This window comes from Montipora capricornis, chromosome 11 (genome assembly GCF_036669925.1).
Source record: "Montipora capricornis isolate CH-2021 chromosome 11, ASM3666992v2, whole genome shotgun sequence".
NCBI lineage: Eukaryota > Metazoa > Cnidaria > Anthozoa > Scleractinia > Acroporidae > Montipora > Montipora capricornis.
This window is the reverse complement of record NC_090893.1, coordinates 28,997,950-29,016,731: the sequence shown is the minus strand read 5'-3', so window position 1 is coordinate 29,016,731 and position 18,782 is coordinate 28,997,950. Positions and strand designations below refer to the sequence as shown.

General features: G+C 40.8%; 3 protein-coding genes across 3 annotated transcripts in view; 2 read left to right on the top strand and 1 right to left on the bottom strand.

Annotated features, from left to right (window-relative positions):
* LOC138023303 (E3 ubiquitin-protein ligase TRIM71-like) lies at nucleotides 1-2,184 on the top strand. Its single transcript, XM_068870318.1, has one exon. The coding sequence runs from the start codon at nucleotides 1-3 to the stop codon at nucleotides 2,182-2,184; it is 2,184 nt and encodes a 727-aa protein (XP_068726419.1).
* A 6,666-nt stretch (nucleotides 2,185-8,850) lies between these two features.
* On the top strand, nucleotides 8,851-10,390 carry LOC138023302 (galanin receptor 2a-like). The gene has a single exon (XM_068870317.1). The coding sequence runs from the start codon at nucleotides 9,431-9,433 to the stop codon at nucleotides 10,388-10,390; it is 960 nt and encodes a 319-aa protein (XP_068726418.1). The 5' UTR covers nucleotides 8,851-9,430.
* Nucleotides 10,391-11,037: 647 nt separating this feature from the next.
* Nucleotides 11,038-18,782, bottom strand: part of LOC138024134 (plasminogen receptor (KT)-like) — a 9,134-nt gene continuing 1,389 nt past the window's right edge. Inside the window, exons 3-5 of the mRNA XM_068871241.1 lie at nucleotides 17,421-17,551; nucleotides 16,820-16,929; nucleotides 11,038-13,915 (exon numbers count right to left, since the gene is read on the bottom strand). Coding sequence (XP_068727342.1) covers nucleotides 13,800-13,915; nucleotides 16,820-16,929; nucleotides 17,421-17,551 — 357 coding nt within the window. The 3' untranslated portion in view covers nucleotides 11,038-13,799. The remainder of the gene's footprint in view (nucleotides 13,916-16,819; nucleotides 16,930-17,420; nucleotides 17,552-18,782) is intronic.

Below are 18,782 nucleotides of genomic sequence, written 5' to 3'. Positions count from 1 at the left end.
ATGGATGTTCAACAGCTTTTCAAGAATCTTAAAAAGGAAGCAGAATGCCCATTGTGCATAGAGACTGTCACAAATCCCAAGACATTACCATGTCTTCACTCATTCTGCCTTAAGTGTCTCGACAAACATGCAAACTTCGCAAGGAGACAGCTAAAAACAACAATCAAATGTCCGGTTTGCCAGACTTCATTTCAAATTCCCGAAACAAACACCTTCGACAAGTTGCCGTCATCGTTTCATCTCAACCGATTGGTGGATGTTCTTGCTCTAGACGATACCAGCGTACAGTCTCAGAGATGCAACAGTTGTGACGAGAACACCACCGCAACATGTTACTGTTTCGTGTGCCAGATTTTTCTGTGCGCATCATGTTTTGAAGCTCACCAACGCTTGAAGGTCACAAGGGGTCATCGAAATGTTTTGATCGACAAACTACGGGCGCAAGATGTGCAAGATTTGATCCACAGACCCGTGATGTGTTCACAGCAGTATCATGAAGATCAACCCCTCGAATTTTACTGCGAAAACTGTAAAGTCCTGATTTGCCACAAGTGCACTGTTGTGAGTCATAATCGACACACCATGACAGACACTCAGAAAGCTGCACAAGAACAAAAGATGCAAATGGCCGATGCTGTGGCCAAAGTGAAAGCGGAAATTGTCAAATATGAGAGTGAAATTCAGAAACAAACTGACCTAAAAAACAAAAATAAAATTGAAATTTTGAACGAAGAAAAGAAAATGACGGACACTGTGGAAAAATTGATTCGTGATTTGCGAGAACACGAGAGGAAAATGAAAAACAAGTTTCGTGAAATGTATGAAGCGGAACAAAAACATCACGAAACGCGACTGGAAAACTTCGAGCTGGTTGTCACCCAGCTGAAAAGCTGCTTCGAACGCTGTCAGAGTATCTTAGAAAGAAACTTCAGCGTCGAAATTCTACAAACAAATCACGCCATCCTCGGACGTTGTAATGAACTGTTAAATGTAAGAAAACCCGATCTTTACATCTCGCCACATTTACATTACTTGGTGGAAAAGAAATTGGATCTTATGGATCGAGTTGTTGTCACCAAGACTGATCCCTCAAAGTGCTTAGCTGAAGGTCAAAACAGCAAGGAAGTAAAAGAAAGGAAGGAGACATATTTCGTCATTGTTACAAAGGATTCACAAGGATTTCAATGTTATCAACAAGATGATAAAATCAAAGTCGACATATTGACTCCAGAAGGCGATCAACTAAAAACAGACATTAGAGACACCACCAAAGACGGGAACTACACAGTGACATACACACCACAGTGTGCCGGACAACACAGAGTAGAGATCTTTGTGAATGGACAGCCGCTGACTGGTAGTCCTTGGATTGTGCAGGTTCATCAGCATCAATATCAATTTGCCTTTCAGTTTGGTTCAGAAGGGAAGGGACGAGGAGAATTTGATACCATTTTCGATATTGATGTGAGTCAGAAAACGGGAACGATTGCTGTTGCAGAACGCGGGATTCAAAGAATTCAACTGTTTAGCTCAGAAGGAAAGTTTCAAAGTGAGATAAAAACTGATTGTGCACCTTCTTCTGTGGCATTTACAGACTCTGGTGACCTGCTGACTTCATTTCTGGAAAGCGACAATAAGCTTCGTCTGTTCAGTGAGGAGGGTCACTTCATCAAACACATCAATGATAAACATCTTGATAGACCACTTCGCCTTTCCATTGTGAGTGGTGGTCGTATAATCATAACTGACCATGGGGACAACAAAATCAAGGTCCTCTCCCCTGACGGGAATGACTTGCTCCAATCCTTCAGTGCCCCAGAATGTGATGAATCCCCATGCTGCGCTATTTATCACCAGAACAAATTCTTTGTTTCTTATTTATTTGCTCATTGTGTCAAGGTATTTGACAAAACAGGAGTGTATTTACATGACATTGGCTGTAAGGGGTCCAATGATAGTCAGTTTCATTGTCCTCATGGACTCGTTATTGACAAGTACAACCGACTGATTGTGTGTGATGCAGAAAACCATAGGCTGCAACTCTTCGCCCTGGATGGCAATTTTTTGAGTAAAATTGATGGACAGTATTTAGAAAACCGTCCTCCTTCTTATGTTGCTATAAACAGTGGTGGCAATCTCATAGTAGCCAGCATAGTCAACAGACCCATTTCTGTTCTCCATTAAGATATGATATATTTTTGCCGTATTAGCATAAGGTGAACGTTTTCTAATCAGTCAGCCTATAATAAACTAATGAATATTGAAACTACATTGCATAAGCTCTAATAAGCTCTGGCAATGATGCTTTGAAAATTCGAGTTTTTAGAAAGAATATTATGGGATTAGTAGCGCCTTTACCACGCAAGAATTTATCAGTTTTTGATGGCTAATAACTGGCTCGTTATCAAAGCTAAAAGGCTTAAAATCGAAGATTTAACTAAAGTTTAACAAGTTCTTTTACCATTTGAAGTCAATTTTTAAATAGCATGATTGATGCCATCTGTGCAAACTCGTATGTCAATTAAACGAAATGTAAAGAAAACGATGGTTCCCTTATACCTTTCCAATGAAAAGAGCTACGTACTAGAATCTGCAACTACCCTGTCGGAAAGCAAGAGAAAAACGGGGAAAAGTCCGCTGAAAAAAAAAATTGGTTGGTTTCAAATGGATAAATTTGGAAGTATTTTGTTTTGTTATCTTTTCTGTGAATTAAGTGTTTGCTTACAATTTGTTCTCAGTGTTTTTTAAGGTAGGTATTGTAGGCAGTAATCAACCTCGTTCCGAGGGCGCTTCCCCCTCCAAGCGAGGGAAAAGCCCTGGGAACAAAGTTGTGCAGTGATGTGTTAAGCTGGTTACACCTTTCTCCAATTAAGGACAAGCACTTTTCTGTCGAGATTAGATTTAAAAAAGAAAAATTTGAATTGATGTAGAAAGTGCTTTCATTTTAACATGGCTTATCAGTCGTGCAGAAGTCTACTTGAATTTCATAAATACTCTTTAATCAATTTTGACTGATCACGATCTTCTCTTATCCAACGCTGTACAAGACTTAAGCCTGGTTTTCACCAGGGACGCAAGTGCAAGGATAAGAGCGCTTATTTCACCGTGAAAACGAGGTTGAGACAAGCATAAGCACAAACACAAGGATCAAAATTTTTCCTTATCCATGTGCTTGCGCTTATGCCTACGTTCGCTTGTGTGTCGTGTGAAAACGAAACGCAGCGTAAGCACAAGGATATTTGCTATGTCTGGCCAATTAAAGCACTCGTTCCAGATTCCCCGTGGATTTTGCGGTTGATTTTTGAGGTAGTGCACTTAGTGTAAGTGATACGTTCACTAACATATAGTCATCGCAGCTGACTCAGTGAGTGATTGAGTCAGGGGGTGTTTACATTAGAAAACTCGCACAGGCGCGAGTTTCACATCGGGGTGACTTCTTGATTTCGTCCCGCGTTTACATGATGACGAGGTGAATTCGTATCGTGTTTAAATTAAGTTACACCACGTGCCGATAAAATACAGGCGTGAATCTAAATTGCAAATATGGCGCGGTCTATCAGGAAAAGTACGCATGTGCTACCCGTTCGAGCCCACTGGGAGGCCGGAACGAGTCGTCGTTCCTTGTTTACATGATTCCGTTGCGAGATTTCGCGCCGGAACGAAATATCGCTCCGGTGCAGCAACCGGGGTGAACTCGCGCCATTGTGAGTCGCCCTAGCATGACATTTTTCGGTGATAAACAGAGCTAAGAGAGGAAACCGGAGTGAACTCGCGCCGGTGCGAAAGCTGCCCGGTATCATGTAAACACCCTCTGAGTGAGTGAGTGAGTGAGTGAGTGAGTAACAGTAACAGTAACAGTAAATCTTTATTGCACCTTATTCTCCAAAGGGAGGTATCGGTCTCGTTACAATAAAGGTGATGATATTTACTAGAATAACTAATTAATTAAAAGATCATACAATTACTTGTAATACAATTGGTATAAAATTATTATTTTTAATTATTTTGCATTTAGGATGTCTTTTCTCTTCTGAAACATTAAATATGTGTATTTACCTACTATCTTTGAAGTGCTTTCGTTTTCTAGGGTAAGTAAATACCGTATTTTATCCTCATCATTAAGGCTTTTGAAAACAACATCGTGTGTTGAAAGGAGAGAATGGAGCTCATTTCTAATGTTATCGTACCCTGGGCAATACATCAAGAAGTGCCGCTCGTCTTCTATATAGCCTCTATTGCAGACTAGACACGTTCTTCCATCTACTGGGATTGGTGCACCTCTATTTTCGTATTTCCCAGTCTGTATTCGAAAGCTATGAACCCCAAGACGCAATTTTGTCATACTTATTCTATGTGCTGGGTTTCTGATAGTCTTGAGATAGTCTTCCAATTGGTAGTCGAATTTGACTTCTTTGTGTGTAAATTTCTCTCTAGAGCCTTCGGAAGTGCTGTTAGTGAGTGAGTGAGTACGTGCGTGCGTGCGTGCGGTCATAAAATATCATAAAAACTGAGAGAGCCGATCCTTTAGTTTGGACAGAGGTATACGAGCGGTGGAAGCAGATGGCAGCCGAATTCACTATCGAGGCAAGGAGGCCAAGAACCACAGGAAGGGAACAAGTAGCGCAAATGTTCGAGCCCCCAACTCCTTAATCCTACTGGGAAAGAGCCATGCATTTTCCCCCCTTGACGATCATCTTGTACGAGAAACGCAAGACAGGCTGCGGTCATACAAGGAGCGATTCTTACGACAATATCTTGTCCCCAAAGAGCCACATGCATGCATTTACAAGCGGGAAGTTTGGGATAAGGTATATGGCACGTACAAAACCGATCTATCTGAGAAGAGAGAATATCGTGATGATACTGAGATCCTTAGATGGAAAACGAAGTGGAAGCATTCTCCTGGTAAGAGCCCAGCGATCGATCCTGACAGAAACCCTTTGAGAACACAAATCCAGTCCTCTACCAAAACGTAAATGCGGTACTCACCATCATCTCGTACCCAGATCTCTTGTGGCGAGCCTTCACTCGCCACAAGAGACCTGGGTACAAGAATAGTACTCACCATTCTTCTCACAATTTCGGATTCAACGACCACTCCGGAACGTTCCTTCAGTTCGACGCACAGAGTAAAAACCTACTTGCATGCCCCTATGAAAACGGAACGGCTGTCTTCCCTTGTTCTGATGCATGCGTACCGCGAAATGACCTTAGATTTGCAAGCTGTGGCCCGTGATTTTTGCGGCAGAAAGAATTCCATAGGGATCCATAGAGCTCAAAAAAATTCGGGTTTTTTTCAAAGAAATATTGCCAAGATACGCTGACATTTTTCAAAATGTACCACTGAGTAATTTGTTTAGTGTTTTACAGACATCCAGAGTGCAATAATTTCACGAAAAACGTCTTTTTATAAGGGAAATCGGGTTGATATTGAAGAAAGACGCACTGACAAATGAAATGATGACATTAAGATATATGGTTCCTTGTTTGTAAAGCCATCCAAGGTTACAATAAAATTCACGAGAAAATCGCTTTATATCTGTTAATAAGTCTGATTTTGTACTCATCTGACTTCCACGAAATCGCAACGGAACGGCTTCAGCGCCAGGGTGATTTTTCCCCAGAAAATCGCATTGCGATTTGTCTTCGCTTTCAACCTTCGCAGGAGAATGGCCAAAAGATTCACGCTTCTTCTAGTACTTTTCGCTCGAGAATTGATCCAAACGGCCCGGAGTTCGCCTTTAAAGAAAATCAAAATCCCATACCTTCCGAGTGGTTGAAATGCGTAACAAGATTCATCTGTGTCAACCTCAAACTGTCCTGCTGATTGCCTCTTTCTGATTGGGTGCCGTTAGTGTTGATTGGTTATTGTCTAAAAACTCGAAATCTTGAAAATCGCTTAAAATATCACTTCTAAGGCAAAAGAACGACAGTTCACCGCAGGTAAGGTAATACAACGTTTATTTAGCATTGGTCGATACACATATTTTTCGATATACCGCTACAGAAGAAGCAAATGGTGAAACCAATACATTTATTTTACTTGATAAGTAGGTTGTCAAGAATAGTCAACTTTACAGCTGATGTGGAAAACATCTTGCTGTATGAGCGCACACAATAGTGCTTTGAATGCTACACATCAACACCATGTAGCGCCGTTTTCATCTGAGCGTGGACACATGACGGAAAACATGTTCTTTGAAGTTTGACTTTGGCAGCCGTTAAGCAAACAATTGAAATTGTTCGAAGCTATTTTAAGCATACTCTATCAGATTTTATAAAATAGTTTCGATAGTACGCGCACTCTTAATGGTCAATAGCTGTGTTTAGATGGGAGTGAGAGTATGGAACACGGCTGTGACATCACACGAATTTTGATTGGTTATGTGTTGTCAGACGCGCGTTTTGATTGGCTGGTAGGAAATATGAGCGTGTATCAAGAAAATCTGTTTCAATCAAGAAGTAAAAAAAAGCCAGCATTTTCCTTCATTTGTCGAATTATTTTGGAGAAATATTTTATAAAAGCAATAGAGGATTTTTTTCCATGTTTCCATAGCCTCATTTAAACACTCGGGGGAATTGGTAGAATTCTCAACATAAAAACCCTCGCGCGACTGCGTCTCGGGTTTGCATAACTGTCTCGAATTCTCCCAACTGCCCCTTGTATGGGAACACGGAAAACGTCCTCTATTGCTTAAATGGTCAATTTCATAGAAAAAGTCTTCGATGTCCAGTCTTGCCCAAAGGCGTACGAGCCTCGGAAATTTTCGGGGCAAAACGCTCAAAATTTGGGCAATAAAGAAACAATAAAAGATGAAATTAAAAAATATATAAATAAGGCAAAAATATAAAAAAGAGCACTTGTGAAAGTATAAAAATATTACTTGTGTAACTTAAAAGATATTAAAGTCCTTGTTTTGAAATAAGTCCTTGCGGTTAATCTTAAAACATTTGAATTGCTCGGCTGCTGATCTATTGATCGCAAACCACCTGTTTGAAATGATCCCAGAATTCTCAGAGGTGGCGTCTATTCTGGCCGTAATTCCAGCAAATTAGTTTAAACTGGACCGAACTGCGCATGTGCCCCAGCTGACATAGTCCCTTTAAGACATATCTTCGCAGCACGATGGCGCAGAGTTGACTGAATAGCCTCGCCATCATTTGCATTGAACGCGCCTATGGCAATAGAGTCATAGCAAACGGTATTGACAAAATAATTGACACTTTTGGACAACGCCATGGAAGAAATAGCTACTTGTTCTAAATACTAGTTGGAGTAGACTAATACAGAGTATGTGAGGTTCTAAGTTTTTATTAGTTACTAGATCGAGTAGACGTACATAGATTATGTGAGGTTCTAAAAACTCTATGTTTCGAATACGTACAGTTTTATGACTTTTAAGGATTGTAAACGAATGTTTCTTTCGTACATTTTGAAGGAGTAAAAAACGGATTTCAACAATCAAGCATTCGGGCACTGTGTAATTTTATTCGAGCAAAAAGGACACCGCCCCCCCCCCAGGTCGGATCGTGCCCGTACGCCTATGGTCTTGCCGCCATTCTAGGAAAACTTGCATGAACATCTCTCAAACTTTGAATGATTGAAGTCAAAACTTGTCACGTTTGCAGCCAGTTAGAGCATGTTTTCCAGTCATGTGTCCAAGCTTAGATGAAAACGACGGCAGTTTGAAATGTCTCATATTAACATAAACGATGTTTTTACCGAGTCAATGTTAATTGCAAATGACAGTACGTTTTCGATTTTCCTTTTCCGTGGTTCAAGGTGGCTCTTACTTTTGAGTCTGTGATATCAAATCCTAAAGTGTAGCCATTCAAATGAAAACTACTGAGCTGCTTTTTTTTCTGTGGTGTTGTACGTTTATTTTGCTGTACAAGGTGGCCATTGCATTACTTTTGAGTCCGTGGATGACTAATCCTGAAGTGTGACCATTCAAATAAAAAGTACTGAGCTGCCCTTTTCTATGGTGTTGTCTTGCATTTTGCTGTACGAGATGGTTCTAACTTTTGAATCTGTGGCTGAAATCCTAATGTGTGACCATTTAAATGAAAGCTACTAAGCTGTCCTTTATTATGCTGGTTTCGTTAATACTTCTTAGTCTTGAGTCTCTCAAGTGTGATTATTAAATAGAGGTTTCTGAGAAGTGCATGCTGTCCTTTGGTGCTGTTTATTTTGCTGTACAAGGTGGTTTTAACTTCAGAGTGTTTGAGTGACCATTTAAGTGAAGGCTGCTTAGAAGGACCTTCCTGTCAGTGGTGCTGTCACGATCACGAGCAAAACCTTACAAGTTGTTTCCTGTGGAGATAAACCTTCAATTTTTTATGCTCATACTTTTTTCCATTAACTGCCGTTAAGACGTTTGGACTGACAGCGACAATAGCAACGCCAGCGAAATTGTCACTTCAAATTAAACATTTGCCGAGTCTGTCCTCACTTAGCTGCTTCGACTTCCACCTTTTTGCGTTCAACGTCACGGTTCGATGAGGAAAAACATAACGGGCAGAAACACAGGCTGTTTACCATTTACATGTACCAAAAAGTTCCGGAAATTCTGGTGGAAATTTTCATCCGGTGAAAAACCGGTTCCATTTAACTCAAGTCCGTTCGCGGCTAGGCGATTGCGATTTTCTGCGCCCAAATGAAAAATATGGCCGTGAATATGGTGAGACTGGTAAGAACTTTGAAGACTTGAAAATGGAACACGTAACACTCTGACCGGAAAGTTTCCAACGGTAAAACAGGACTACCATTTCAGACGTCCCTGTGCTTCCGGAAATTATCCAGTGGAACGAACCAAAAAGTCGTGTTCCATTTACAAACGAACCGGAATTTCCGAAATTTTTCTTTTAAATGGTAAACAACCACAGCTTTCACTGATTAAACCGAGAATCCGCATCAATTCCATTTCCAATATTTTAAAAATTGTTTGAAAACTATGACAAACGTTGAAACCAACTTGATTTTGCAAATGCTCAAAATTTCCAGTTGGGTGTACGTGCATGCCAATGAGAAAAATAACAAGAAAAGAGATCACAGAAGATAATTGCGAAATTGTTAAGACAAAAGAAAACAGCGGGATATGTCATGAATGAAAGCACTTTTGGGCAGCTGGCAGTAACTGTTAACATAATGAAATAGATTGATAACTGAAATAACCAATTTCCATCCTTCTTCTCTGTTGTTAATGATTCCCTTTGCGCCAACCCAGCGCCCCAGACTGCATGATATCTTCCTTTCGTTACAGCTCCCATAAACCACTAAATACATGGATTTGGACTTATACGTACCCTTCGATAAGCGAAGTGAAAAACTCCGTGTTGGTGGAAAATAAAAGAACTGAAGCCAGGAAGGGAAAGTTCCTCGACTTTTGTGAGCTTTCAATGTCGCCGGAAACTGAATAACAAAGCCATCATGAATTTTTCCAACACATCCACGTCTGCACAATGTCTCTCTGAACCTGTTTTCTACATGTGGACATTGCGTTTGGTCTACTCAGCTATTTTCCTTCTCGGGACGGTAGGAAACGCTGTGGTGTGTTTTGCAATCGTGAAGCGAAAAGCACCGCAGAACAGCTGCAATTTGTTCACTTTCAACCTTGCGTTTCACGACCTGGTTCTTGTCTTGCTTTACGTACCAACACAAATGATCGCTTTGGAACATTGCTACGCCTGGATTCTAGGAAAACTCATGTGTCAACTAGTCTATATGATATTGCCAATCTGCCAGTCTGCTTCCATAGGAACATTACTGGCTATCACTGCGGATCGATTCCGCGCGATTGTTTTCCCAGTTAAATCCCGACTGACAAGGAAGACTGTACTTCTCGCAATAGCAGCGATTTGGGTAGGATCAATAGTGACGGCGTTACCTCTAATATTTATTATTGAAATCTCGCCTGCGCCTGGCTTCGTTTCTTGCGTTGAATCCTGGCCATCAGAAGGGTTGCTAGAAGCATACTGGATTTCGATGTTTGTAATTCAATATCTTCTTCCACTATCCGCTATTTCGATTCTGGCTGGAATCACCGCCTATAGATTGAGAAAAAGTGCCCATCCCGTTGCTATGGAGAGCTGCGAGCGAAGTGAAATGCTTAGGAAAACGGTTCGTAAGCGACTCAAACAAACGAAGCGAATTACAAAGATGTTAATCGTCTTGGTTTTGTTGTACGGCATTTGCATGTTGCCCCAACATGTCGTTTTTACCTTTTGGACAATATACGGAGACCTACCTAATAAATCATACAGGGAACAAGCCAACATTGTCGCTAACGTCTTCCCGATCGCTAACAGCGCATTAAATGCAATTGCTTACGGTACGCTGAACAAGGAATTTAAACGTTTATTTAAAGCTTTGTTTCGATGCGCCCGCTGAAGGATGAGTGAGCGAGGATATATATTGTGACAAGTGGCGTGCAGCAACAGGTTTTGTTTGTGCCAGGCGCTTTTCTCAAAAGGGACTGGGGCAAGGCGCCAGCCTTTTCTTCACCAGGAACACGGACATGGCGCGTAGATAGTAAAACTGACACCATCAGGACCCTCTGGACAATCGGGATAAAAAGAACAGATGGGGTTTGAAAATGACCCAGCAAGGCAAAACTGACGAAATGAAAGCATTGAACTTCAAGAAAACTTGACAAGGTTTTAATCAAACTTGACCAAACTTCAATGGGGTGTCACTTTTAGGAGTGGCCTTATTTGGATGCTTAGGGAAGAAAAGGTTCTATACAGGCGCAAACACGCGCGAGGAAAATGGAAATCGTCCACGATTATTTCCGCCGTGTATCACCGTCATTGCAGATAGTGTGAACGCGTCATTAAGTGTGAAACGCTGTGAATGAGAAAAAATACTCTGTTTAAAGAACACCAAAATAGTTGTTCAGAAAATCATGCAGTAAGCTCAACAGGGAAAGCAGACTCATCTTAATGACCATATATGGAATACACATCTCAACTGGAACATGTGACAAGGTCTATCCAAAGTAACGCTTCCACGAGTCACGCATGGACTACACATCGTAATAGTAGCCTCGGGAATTTAATTATTGCAATTATACAGCAATAAGTTATGTATGCCAGCAAGATTAAATATAGTATATCAAATGGTATAAACTAATACGATCATATTGAACAAATTTATAAGAGAAAGGACAAGAGAAAGTAAATTATGAAGCTGATGGGCCATAAGCGAAGTCAGTATTACACGTCATCTACTGACCACCTTTCCATTCGGCGTAAAATTACATCAAGGTAACATATTTTTAATTTAGTATTTGTAAATTAAGGTGTCTTAAACAAGTTTCGACAACTTGAAAATAATGTCTTATGATAAGGATCGACTCTTCAACACCGTCTCACGTAACAGCAATATTGTTGGGTCATACGAAAAACTAATCATTGCTTCAGAAGATGCAAGTATTTTTGTGACGTAATAGGTCACCACAGCAACAGGACAACCATCCAAAATTACCCTATATTTCTTTGTAAAACGCTTATATTTGAAAAACTCACACGGTGAGCCCCATTTTTTGTTGCTAAAGTGATCAGCAGACTACGGTTGAACTTTCTGAACAGTTAAAAATATATATCTGAAGTGGATTCAGAGCCGCTTTATAACCTTTCTAATTGACCAGTTTCGAATTTTGCAGCAACAAAAGAACAAAATGGAGGTTCAGGGGAATAATTAGCATTTTGCTTTGTTCAAAACATAGGAAAATGCAAATTATTCCCCTGAACTTCGACTCTGTTCTTTTGTTGCGGCACAACTCGAAACTAGTGTATTGAGAAGGTTCAACCACTTGAGCGAATTTTCGGTATTCTTGCAAAGATTCTAAACTTAACCTGCTGTTTAGTCACTTTTCGACGGTGAAAAATGGGGTTTGAGGGTTCGTTTTTTAGATGTAAGCGTTTAACGACAAATTATGGGATGCTTTGAGCTGGTTTTCCCGTTTCTATGGTAACATTACCTCACGATATCGAGCAAATTTTGTGAAGCAATAATCGCTGTTTCACTTGGTACTATAACATAGCTGTTTGGTGCTTCAGCTTAGTAGAGTCAATCCTTCTAGATAGTAAACTTTCTTAAAAGTTGCTCAAGACGAGGAAAAGACGTGATCCAGAAGAGTGAGAGACTCGAACCCTAACCTCGTTCCCAGGACCTCTCCCTTGGCTTCTGAGAGGGCATGGGAACGAGGTTTCCCGTACCACCAATCCGGTACCCGATCAACAAGCGACTCTGAGTGTAACTTCTCAGATAGCCAAAATATTTTGATAGGGTTACCCATCATAATCACTGAAAGACTAACGAGTTTGAAATCAGAAATGGGTTTACCTACTAAAGTTGATATGGTAAATTATCAAATGTTCGACCTCGGATATTGCCTTTCTAGCTTTCCGACTGGTTCACTCAAACTCGATCATCAGCTCATATACCGTATGACCTAATATGGAAACTGATTGCGTCAAGTGTTGCCACGCTGGAAAGACTTTGATTTCCAAGTGTCCAAGCATTCAGAATTTAATGAGAATTTATCAAAAAATTTAGTCCATTTGCACTTTTTGGATAAGAGACTGGTTATAGAGCGTTTTTACATGATGTCACGGCGTAAACACTGTGGATCTGCAGTAAAATGATTTCCTCTCTGGACGGAATGTCCATTCTCTCAGTTACGTACCTTATACCTAGGATTTTCCATTCGGGTGCGACATCCTGATAAAGGTTGGGAACATTGTTTGGTGTAAAATCTGAAACACGAGATTTCCAATTTGCGTACATTTATCCCATTATTTGTTTGCACCTGATGTCCTGCGGTCATGTTGATGGAAAGGACAATAGCAAAAAAGTCTTTTGTGAATTTGACTCTATTATTATGCAAAACATGAGCTACATTTTTCCATTGTATTTGCACCAACATGGCCGTCTTATCACGTGAGAGCAATCAAAGGATAGGGGTTGGGAATGTTACGTTGTGTAGAACGCCGTAGAGCGTCGCAAGATGTTTTGCATAGACCTTTTTGCAGATAAGGCGGCCATTTTGATTTCTATTGTTTCAAATAGCACTTATGGGATGCCCAGGGGGCAAATGCATATTAATTTGCCCCCTGAGCATCCCATAATGTCTTTCGAAACAATACAAATCAAAATGACCGCCGTATCTGCAAAAAGGTCTATGGTGGATAGCATCTAATGGTAGCCTCGATTTTGGAGCGAATCCCAGCGGTGAAACTAGATTCACCCCGCACCTCCATTTGAGCACAGCATTATATAACTCCATTTCATCAGTACGTGAATCGGCTATGTGTATTTCATTAGCGAACTTAAGCATCAGGTTTTGTATGATTAAAAGCAAACATGAGGATGTGCACACGACCACAAGCTAGCGGTCGCGATTACAGTTCACGTTTAAATGCAGTTAAATGGCAGGAAGGGATTCCAGCGGTAAGTGATTTACGGCAAGGTTTTTTGCTATTAAAAATTGTGCAGCCTCACTTTTAACGGTAAGAAATAGTTTCTTATACCCGCCTGCGATGTGCTAGCGAAAATTTTTAACTCGAATTAATGAATTATTGTTGTTTTTTTAGTCGCTAAACGTAAAGTACTTCGACTTGACGAAAAACAACATGGCGCCGGTACGAAACTCCGAACGCCTAGCTAAAAATTCGAAATTCTGGTAACTTTAGACGGCAAACGCCTCAATGCAAAACTGCAGTCAAGCGTTTGCGGTTTCCCATGACAAACCTGATGCTAAAGATCTCTTTTACTCGGAACACTCAATGAATCTATTTCAGGATCTTCTATTTTCTGTGTTCAGCCGTGCCTCTTCGATTGATTGAAAGTTAGGCATTCCACAGGGAAGTTCCAAAAAGGACCGCTCCTCTTTCATGATGTTTTCAGCTTCATCTGAAAAAGGAATTGATATGTTCCTATCGTAAGGCAACAGCCGTGTCTCTTCTAGTCTTGGGCCTACATTTTATTTTAGTGTGAAGATAAGATCTAAGTTAATATTTAAGAGTTGTTTGTACCCAATTCAAATCTCCCGGGGTTAAGATTCTTTGCGCATTGTATTTGCATTATAATGCAGCATTCACTTTTAGGCTGCGTTCGATTGACCGTATTCCGGAATAGAAATACATGGAATATTAGTTGGAAATCCTTTGTTTTTACGGAGATTCACGTTAAAATTGTCAAACATCTGCTAAAATTCTATTTTAAACATATTTTTATTATCCTTTCAGCTTCGAAATGCGCCAAACTTACCGTTTTCATTATCACTCCACGTATTCTTATTCCGGAATAGGGTCAATCGAACGCGCCCTTAAATGATATGGAAATACCTTGAACAAAACATTTTATTCCCAAAGGGTTTACATCGGGTACAAAACTGAGTTAGCCGATTTGGTCAAGGGTGAGAGTAACCTTCTTCCACCAGTGATTTATCTTCGTCTGCCTAAGTTGAATTTTAGTGTCCTCATTCACCCTCTCCAATCCAACAAAAGATACATGTAACTTCAAATCAAAGGAAATAACCTTTACAGTAAAATGTTTTTTTTTTAAGAAAGCGTTTGTACCCGAAAGAAATAAGTTTTAGAATCGTCCATTTTTGTTTTCTTGTGCCGTCATATTGATTAATTGTGATATGTTACGGTTGCCGAATTGCTATTGGACAAAAGCTGTTTGTGTTTGAACAGTATGGCAACCTAAAACGTCACAATACGGACCTTAAGATCTACGACGGTGACGTCGACGAAAAATGCCACAAAACAATGATATCATTGGTTAAAAGAGCATAAATAATCGTGCTGCACGTGCAGCACGGGTTTTAGCAGGTACGTTTGCGGTCCTCTTCATAACGACGACGTGAAATCACCAAATTTGAGGTTTTGACGACAACCTGAGCATGCAACAGAGAATCTTTCATTCTCTATTTTCACTCTGAAATTCACCCTGCCAGTAGAGCCTTTCTTAAGTGGACAAGAAAGAAAGGACTCTGCTGAAACCATGTTAAGTCTTTATTGAGCATGCGCAAGCCGTTGCTTGGAGACAGTCTTAAAGCCAGGCCAAGTCTCAATCGCACTCCTATTATGACCTTGTCACTAATATAATGCGGTTTGACCGGAGTGACTAGCCTAAAAACTTGAGCTGCGGCACCATGTGGTGAGTTTTAGAGAGGCTCTCCGGGCAGGGTGTCTGAAACCGCTCGTACCGATTTATTTTTATTATACTCCGCCCACACTGTACTACGTCAACGAGACGGAATAGTCGAGAAAGAATTATGATAGAGCAAAGTTCTATTTTGAGATGACGTTTTCGTCTAAGTCGCCTTCGAAGATCTTAAGGCCCCTAATTATAGCCGCGCCCAGGAAATGACCGCTTCAAAAATTCACTTTTCCTGATACGAACACTTATTTAAACAACATTTCGAAAAAAATTGTTTGCAAACATTAATTCCTCCGCCTCCGGTTTAAACTTATTCTGTAGCAGGAGTTAGCTTTAACGCAGCACTTGTGCTTAGAAACATAAGTTTTACACGTTAATAAAGTCCTTATTATTGTTATGAAAGGATAGAGTGAAAGTTTGTGAAGATGTCCAGCTTACTCTGAGCTTTCCAGGAAGAGTCTTGAATACGGAGTCTTTCAGATAAGACAAGTGAAAGTTACTGGGCTTTTTCTTGGAGGCTAAAGTTTATTCATGCTTTCAGGTGTTGTAACTTTGAGTCCAGAGGAAACTATAAAAAGTCAATCTTCAAATGAAGGCTTCTGAGCCTTCCTTTACTGTGGTGCTCATTATTATTAATCCGTTACACTGTACAAGGTGGTTCTGCTTAACAAATTGATTCCATGTTGCCGTGCTGTTCAGTAAAAGATCACAGATGACGTCAAAATATTGTACGAACAAAAAAGTGGCACACGTTCGCGAGGCGATAGCCCAGTGTGTCACCGATTTTCTTACCACACTTTGACGTTTTCTGTGATCTATTACTGAACAGACGCAAGTTTTTGATGATGACGTCAGCTGTGCGTCTGCCCTCTAATAGAATATTTGAATTCATGGAGTATATAACTGTTGCTCCCACAGTCCCACACTGAGTGTATAGCCAGTGCTCTCGCTGGCGCAACTCTTTTAGAACGAGTAATAATCGAGTATTAATGTGTTCTTTTGCGTTGTGTTCGCTCGAGTGCAACTCTTTAAGAACGAGTAATAATCGAGTGTTACTGTGGTCTTGTGTTCTTTTGTGTGTAGATGACTGCGGGACTGTGGATGCAGGTCTTAAATTAATTTCCAGATTTTAGTGGCTGGGTATTCTAGAATCTAGCCGGACCCGGTAAAGGACACACGTGAAAATGATGAAGTGCTTCTCTCTGCACAGTGAGATATAGAGTATTTTCAAGTGACGTCACGGCGGCCATGTTGATGTCCCTAAACAAAGGAACGGTGTGCATGTTGGTGTCCCCAAACAATCCTCGGGGAATTGAGCTCTGTTGAGCTCTGTTGTCATGCAAACGTTTTCTTTTGTTTCGGTGGAAAAACAAGGTTACTGATCACGTGAGTGAAAACCGTCTATAGGTGGTTTTCACGTTACGTCATCAACGCCATGTTGATGGAGGAAACCAAAAGATCTCTCACTACATGTAGTTCCTTTGTTCGTCAACCAGCAATGGCATCAGCTACAGCTAGAGATTGGTTGCAAACCATCTATATTAGAGACTTTAAGATCTACGACGGCGGCGTCAACGAAACGTCACCTCCAAATATAACTTTGCATTAGTATCGTTCTAAAGACTGAAGCCAGAAATAACCACTCACCCCTTATCCTGTTCATCTTGGTACCATATACATAATCCGCCTGATAAGCAACAATGAATGTAAGGGGTAGAAATGGAACCAGTGCTGCAGGACTTTTGGATCTTTTGAACCTACAATGATCGCCATGGTAATTAGAGAACGCAAAAGTTCCAATTGGATTGTCCGTCCTTTTTCATGGGAAATGGCTGATCACCATGGAGAAGCAATTTTCTTCAGTAGTCGTGTGAATGACCTTCTACGATTTAAATTGCACCTGGGAAACTTTCCACGGATTTGTCCAAAAAAAAGTTAGCTAAGACAGTGCCAGATCTTTGCAAGCCTTATGCTTCATGAAGACTCCCAAAACATACCAAAGAATCCTGCCCATATTGTGCCCATCCAATGTTCAGAAATAAGTTCTTCAGGGCACTCAAGATCTCATGAATTTGGCTTGTTATGAACACGAACACAGACTAAGAGACAAACCTAACGCACACGATTTGTGACAATACAATCCCCACAATATAGCAAATTTTTGAGTTTCAATCTTTGGTCTTCCAAGAAAGTATAGTGCCACACTGCCTCTTTTAGAAAGAAATCAACTGTCAAGAGATGTACATACCCTACAAGCATTCCCACCGTGGCAATACCATAAAATGATGCCAGCCAATAGAACATCTCTCTTGCTCCAGCCAGCTGCATGGACATTTGCCGTTCCCTCATAGCATTCTGCATTTGCAGTTGTCTTCCTAACTACAAATGGCACATAGTTTTTTCAGTGATTGCAAGACCTATTCATATTATCGTTATCTAGTACAACTTTTAAACAGAATGCAATGACTTATGCAGTCACAAGGTCAGAAGACAAAAACCAGGAAAAAGGAAGGGATAATGGAGGAGGGCATGAACTTGTCTCTCTTCTTTGTCTCTCTTCTATAAGGGAGAGTAGCCTCTTTTTAGGTAGCTGGCTGAGTGTGTTTGGAGACAATTCATTAATGGGAGTGTAGTACCAGAAACCCATAAGGATTGAAACGTGTAACGCGCGTTCACAGCTTCCGAATATTCAGTGCGAACTGATTGGTTGAATGTTTCCGTGCTAAGTACCATATTTGGAAACCCCTCTCTCTTGTTTTTCCAAATATGGTACTTGCAAATTGAATATTCAGAAGCTTGTTTCCCAGCACACAAGGGGCCGTTACACGTTTCAACCTTTATGGGTTTCTGGTAGTACTTAAGAGAGGACAAACCGTCCAACACTCTATTATCCTTAATTCAGAGGTAGCACAATTTCTTTTCAGTTAACACTCTTCAGTTGGTTTTTCTTCAGTTTGTTCTCGCCACCGCTTCAAATTAGTCTACCACTAACAGAGAATAGGGTTGGTTGGTTGGTTGGGTTGGTTGGGTTGGGTTGGTTGGGTTGGTTGGGTTGGGTTGGTGGGTTGGTGGGTTGGTTGGTGGTGGGTGGGTCGGTGGGTGGGTCGGTCGGTCGGTCGGTCGGTCGGTCGGTCGGGTCGGTCGGTCGGTCGGTCGGTCAGTTAGTTAGTTAGTCCTCATCGTGCTAGGTAGCGCATAAGGCTGTAGAGACCGTAGAGAATGGGGTTAGGCTCAGAATAATTTCCTTCCTTTGTTGAGGGAGATAAGAAACTGCAAGGGGTGGAGAGAGGGGAACTTTTGGTCTTTTTTAACTAACACACGCACAACATCATGTTTTTTAACTTCATTTTCAAGTCTTGGAGATTCAAGTCAACATTGTAACTTTCACCTTCCCCTGTTTGCCCCCAATCACCTCTTCTGTTTAAAACTTAAACAAGAATATTGCTGTGGTCAACCACATTGTAAAAAAACAGCAACTGAATACACCTTATTCCAAAATGGCTGCCATTTTAGTATTCTTTTGTTTCCATGCAAATTAGCCTTTATGGCCTCATTTAAGGTTAAATATTCTTTTGAATTTTACACTTGAAAGCAAGGCCATAAGGGCCAA

Coding starts and splice junctions, on each gene's coding strand:
- LOC138023303 (XM_068870318.1), top strand. CDS start 1: ATGGATGTTCAACAGCTTTTCAAGAATCTTAAAAAGGAAGCAGAATGC.
- LOC138023302 (XM_068870317.1), top strand. CDS start 9,431: ATGAATTTTTCCAACACATCCACGTCTGCACAATGTCTCTCTGAACCT.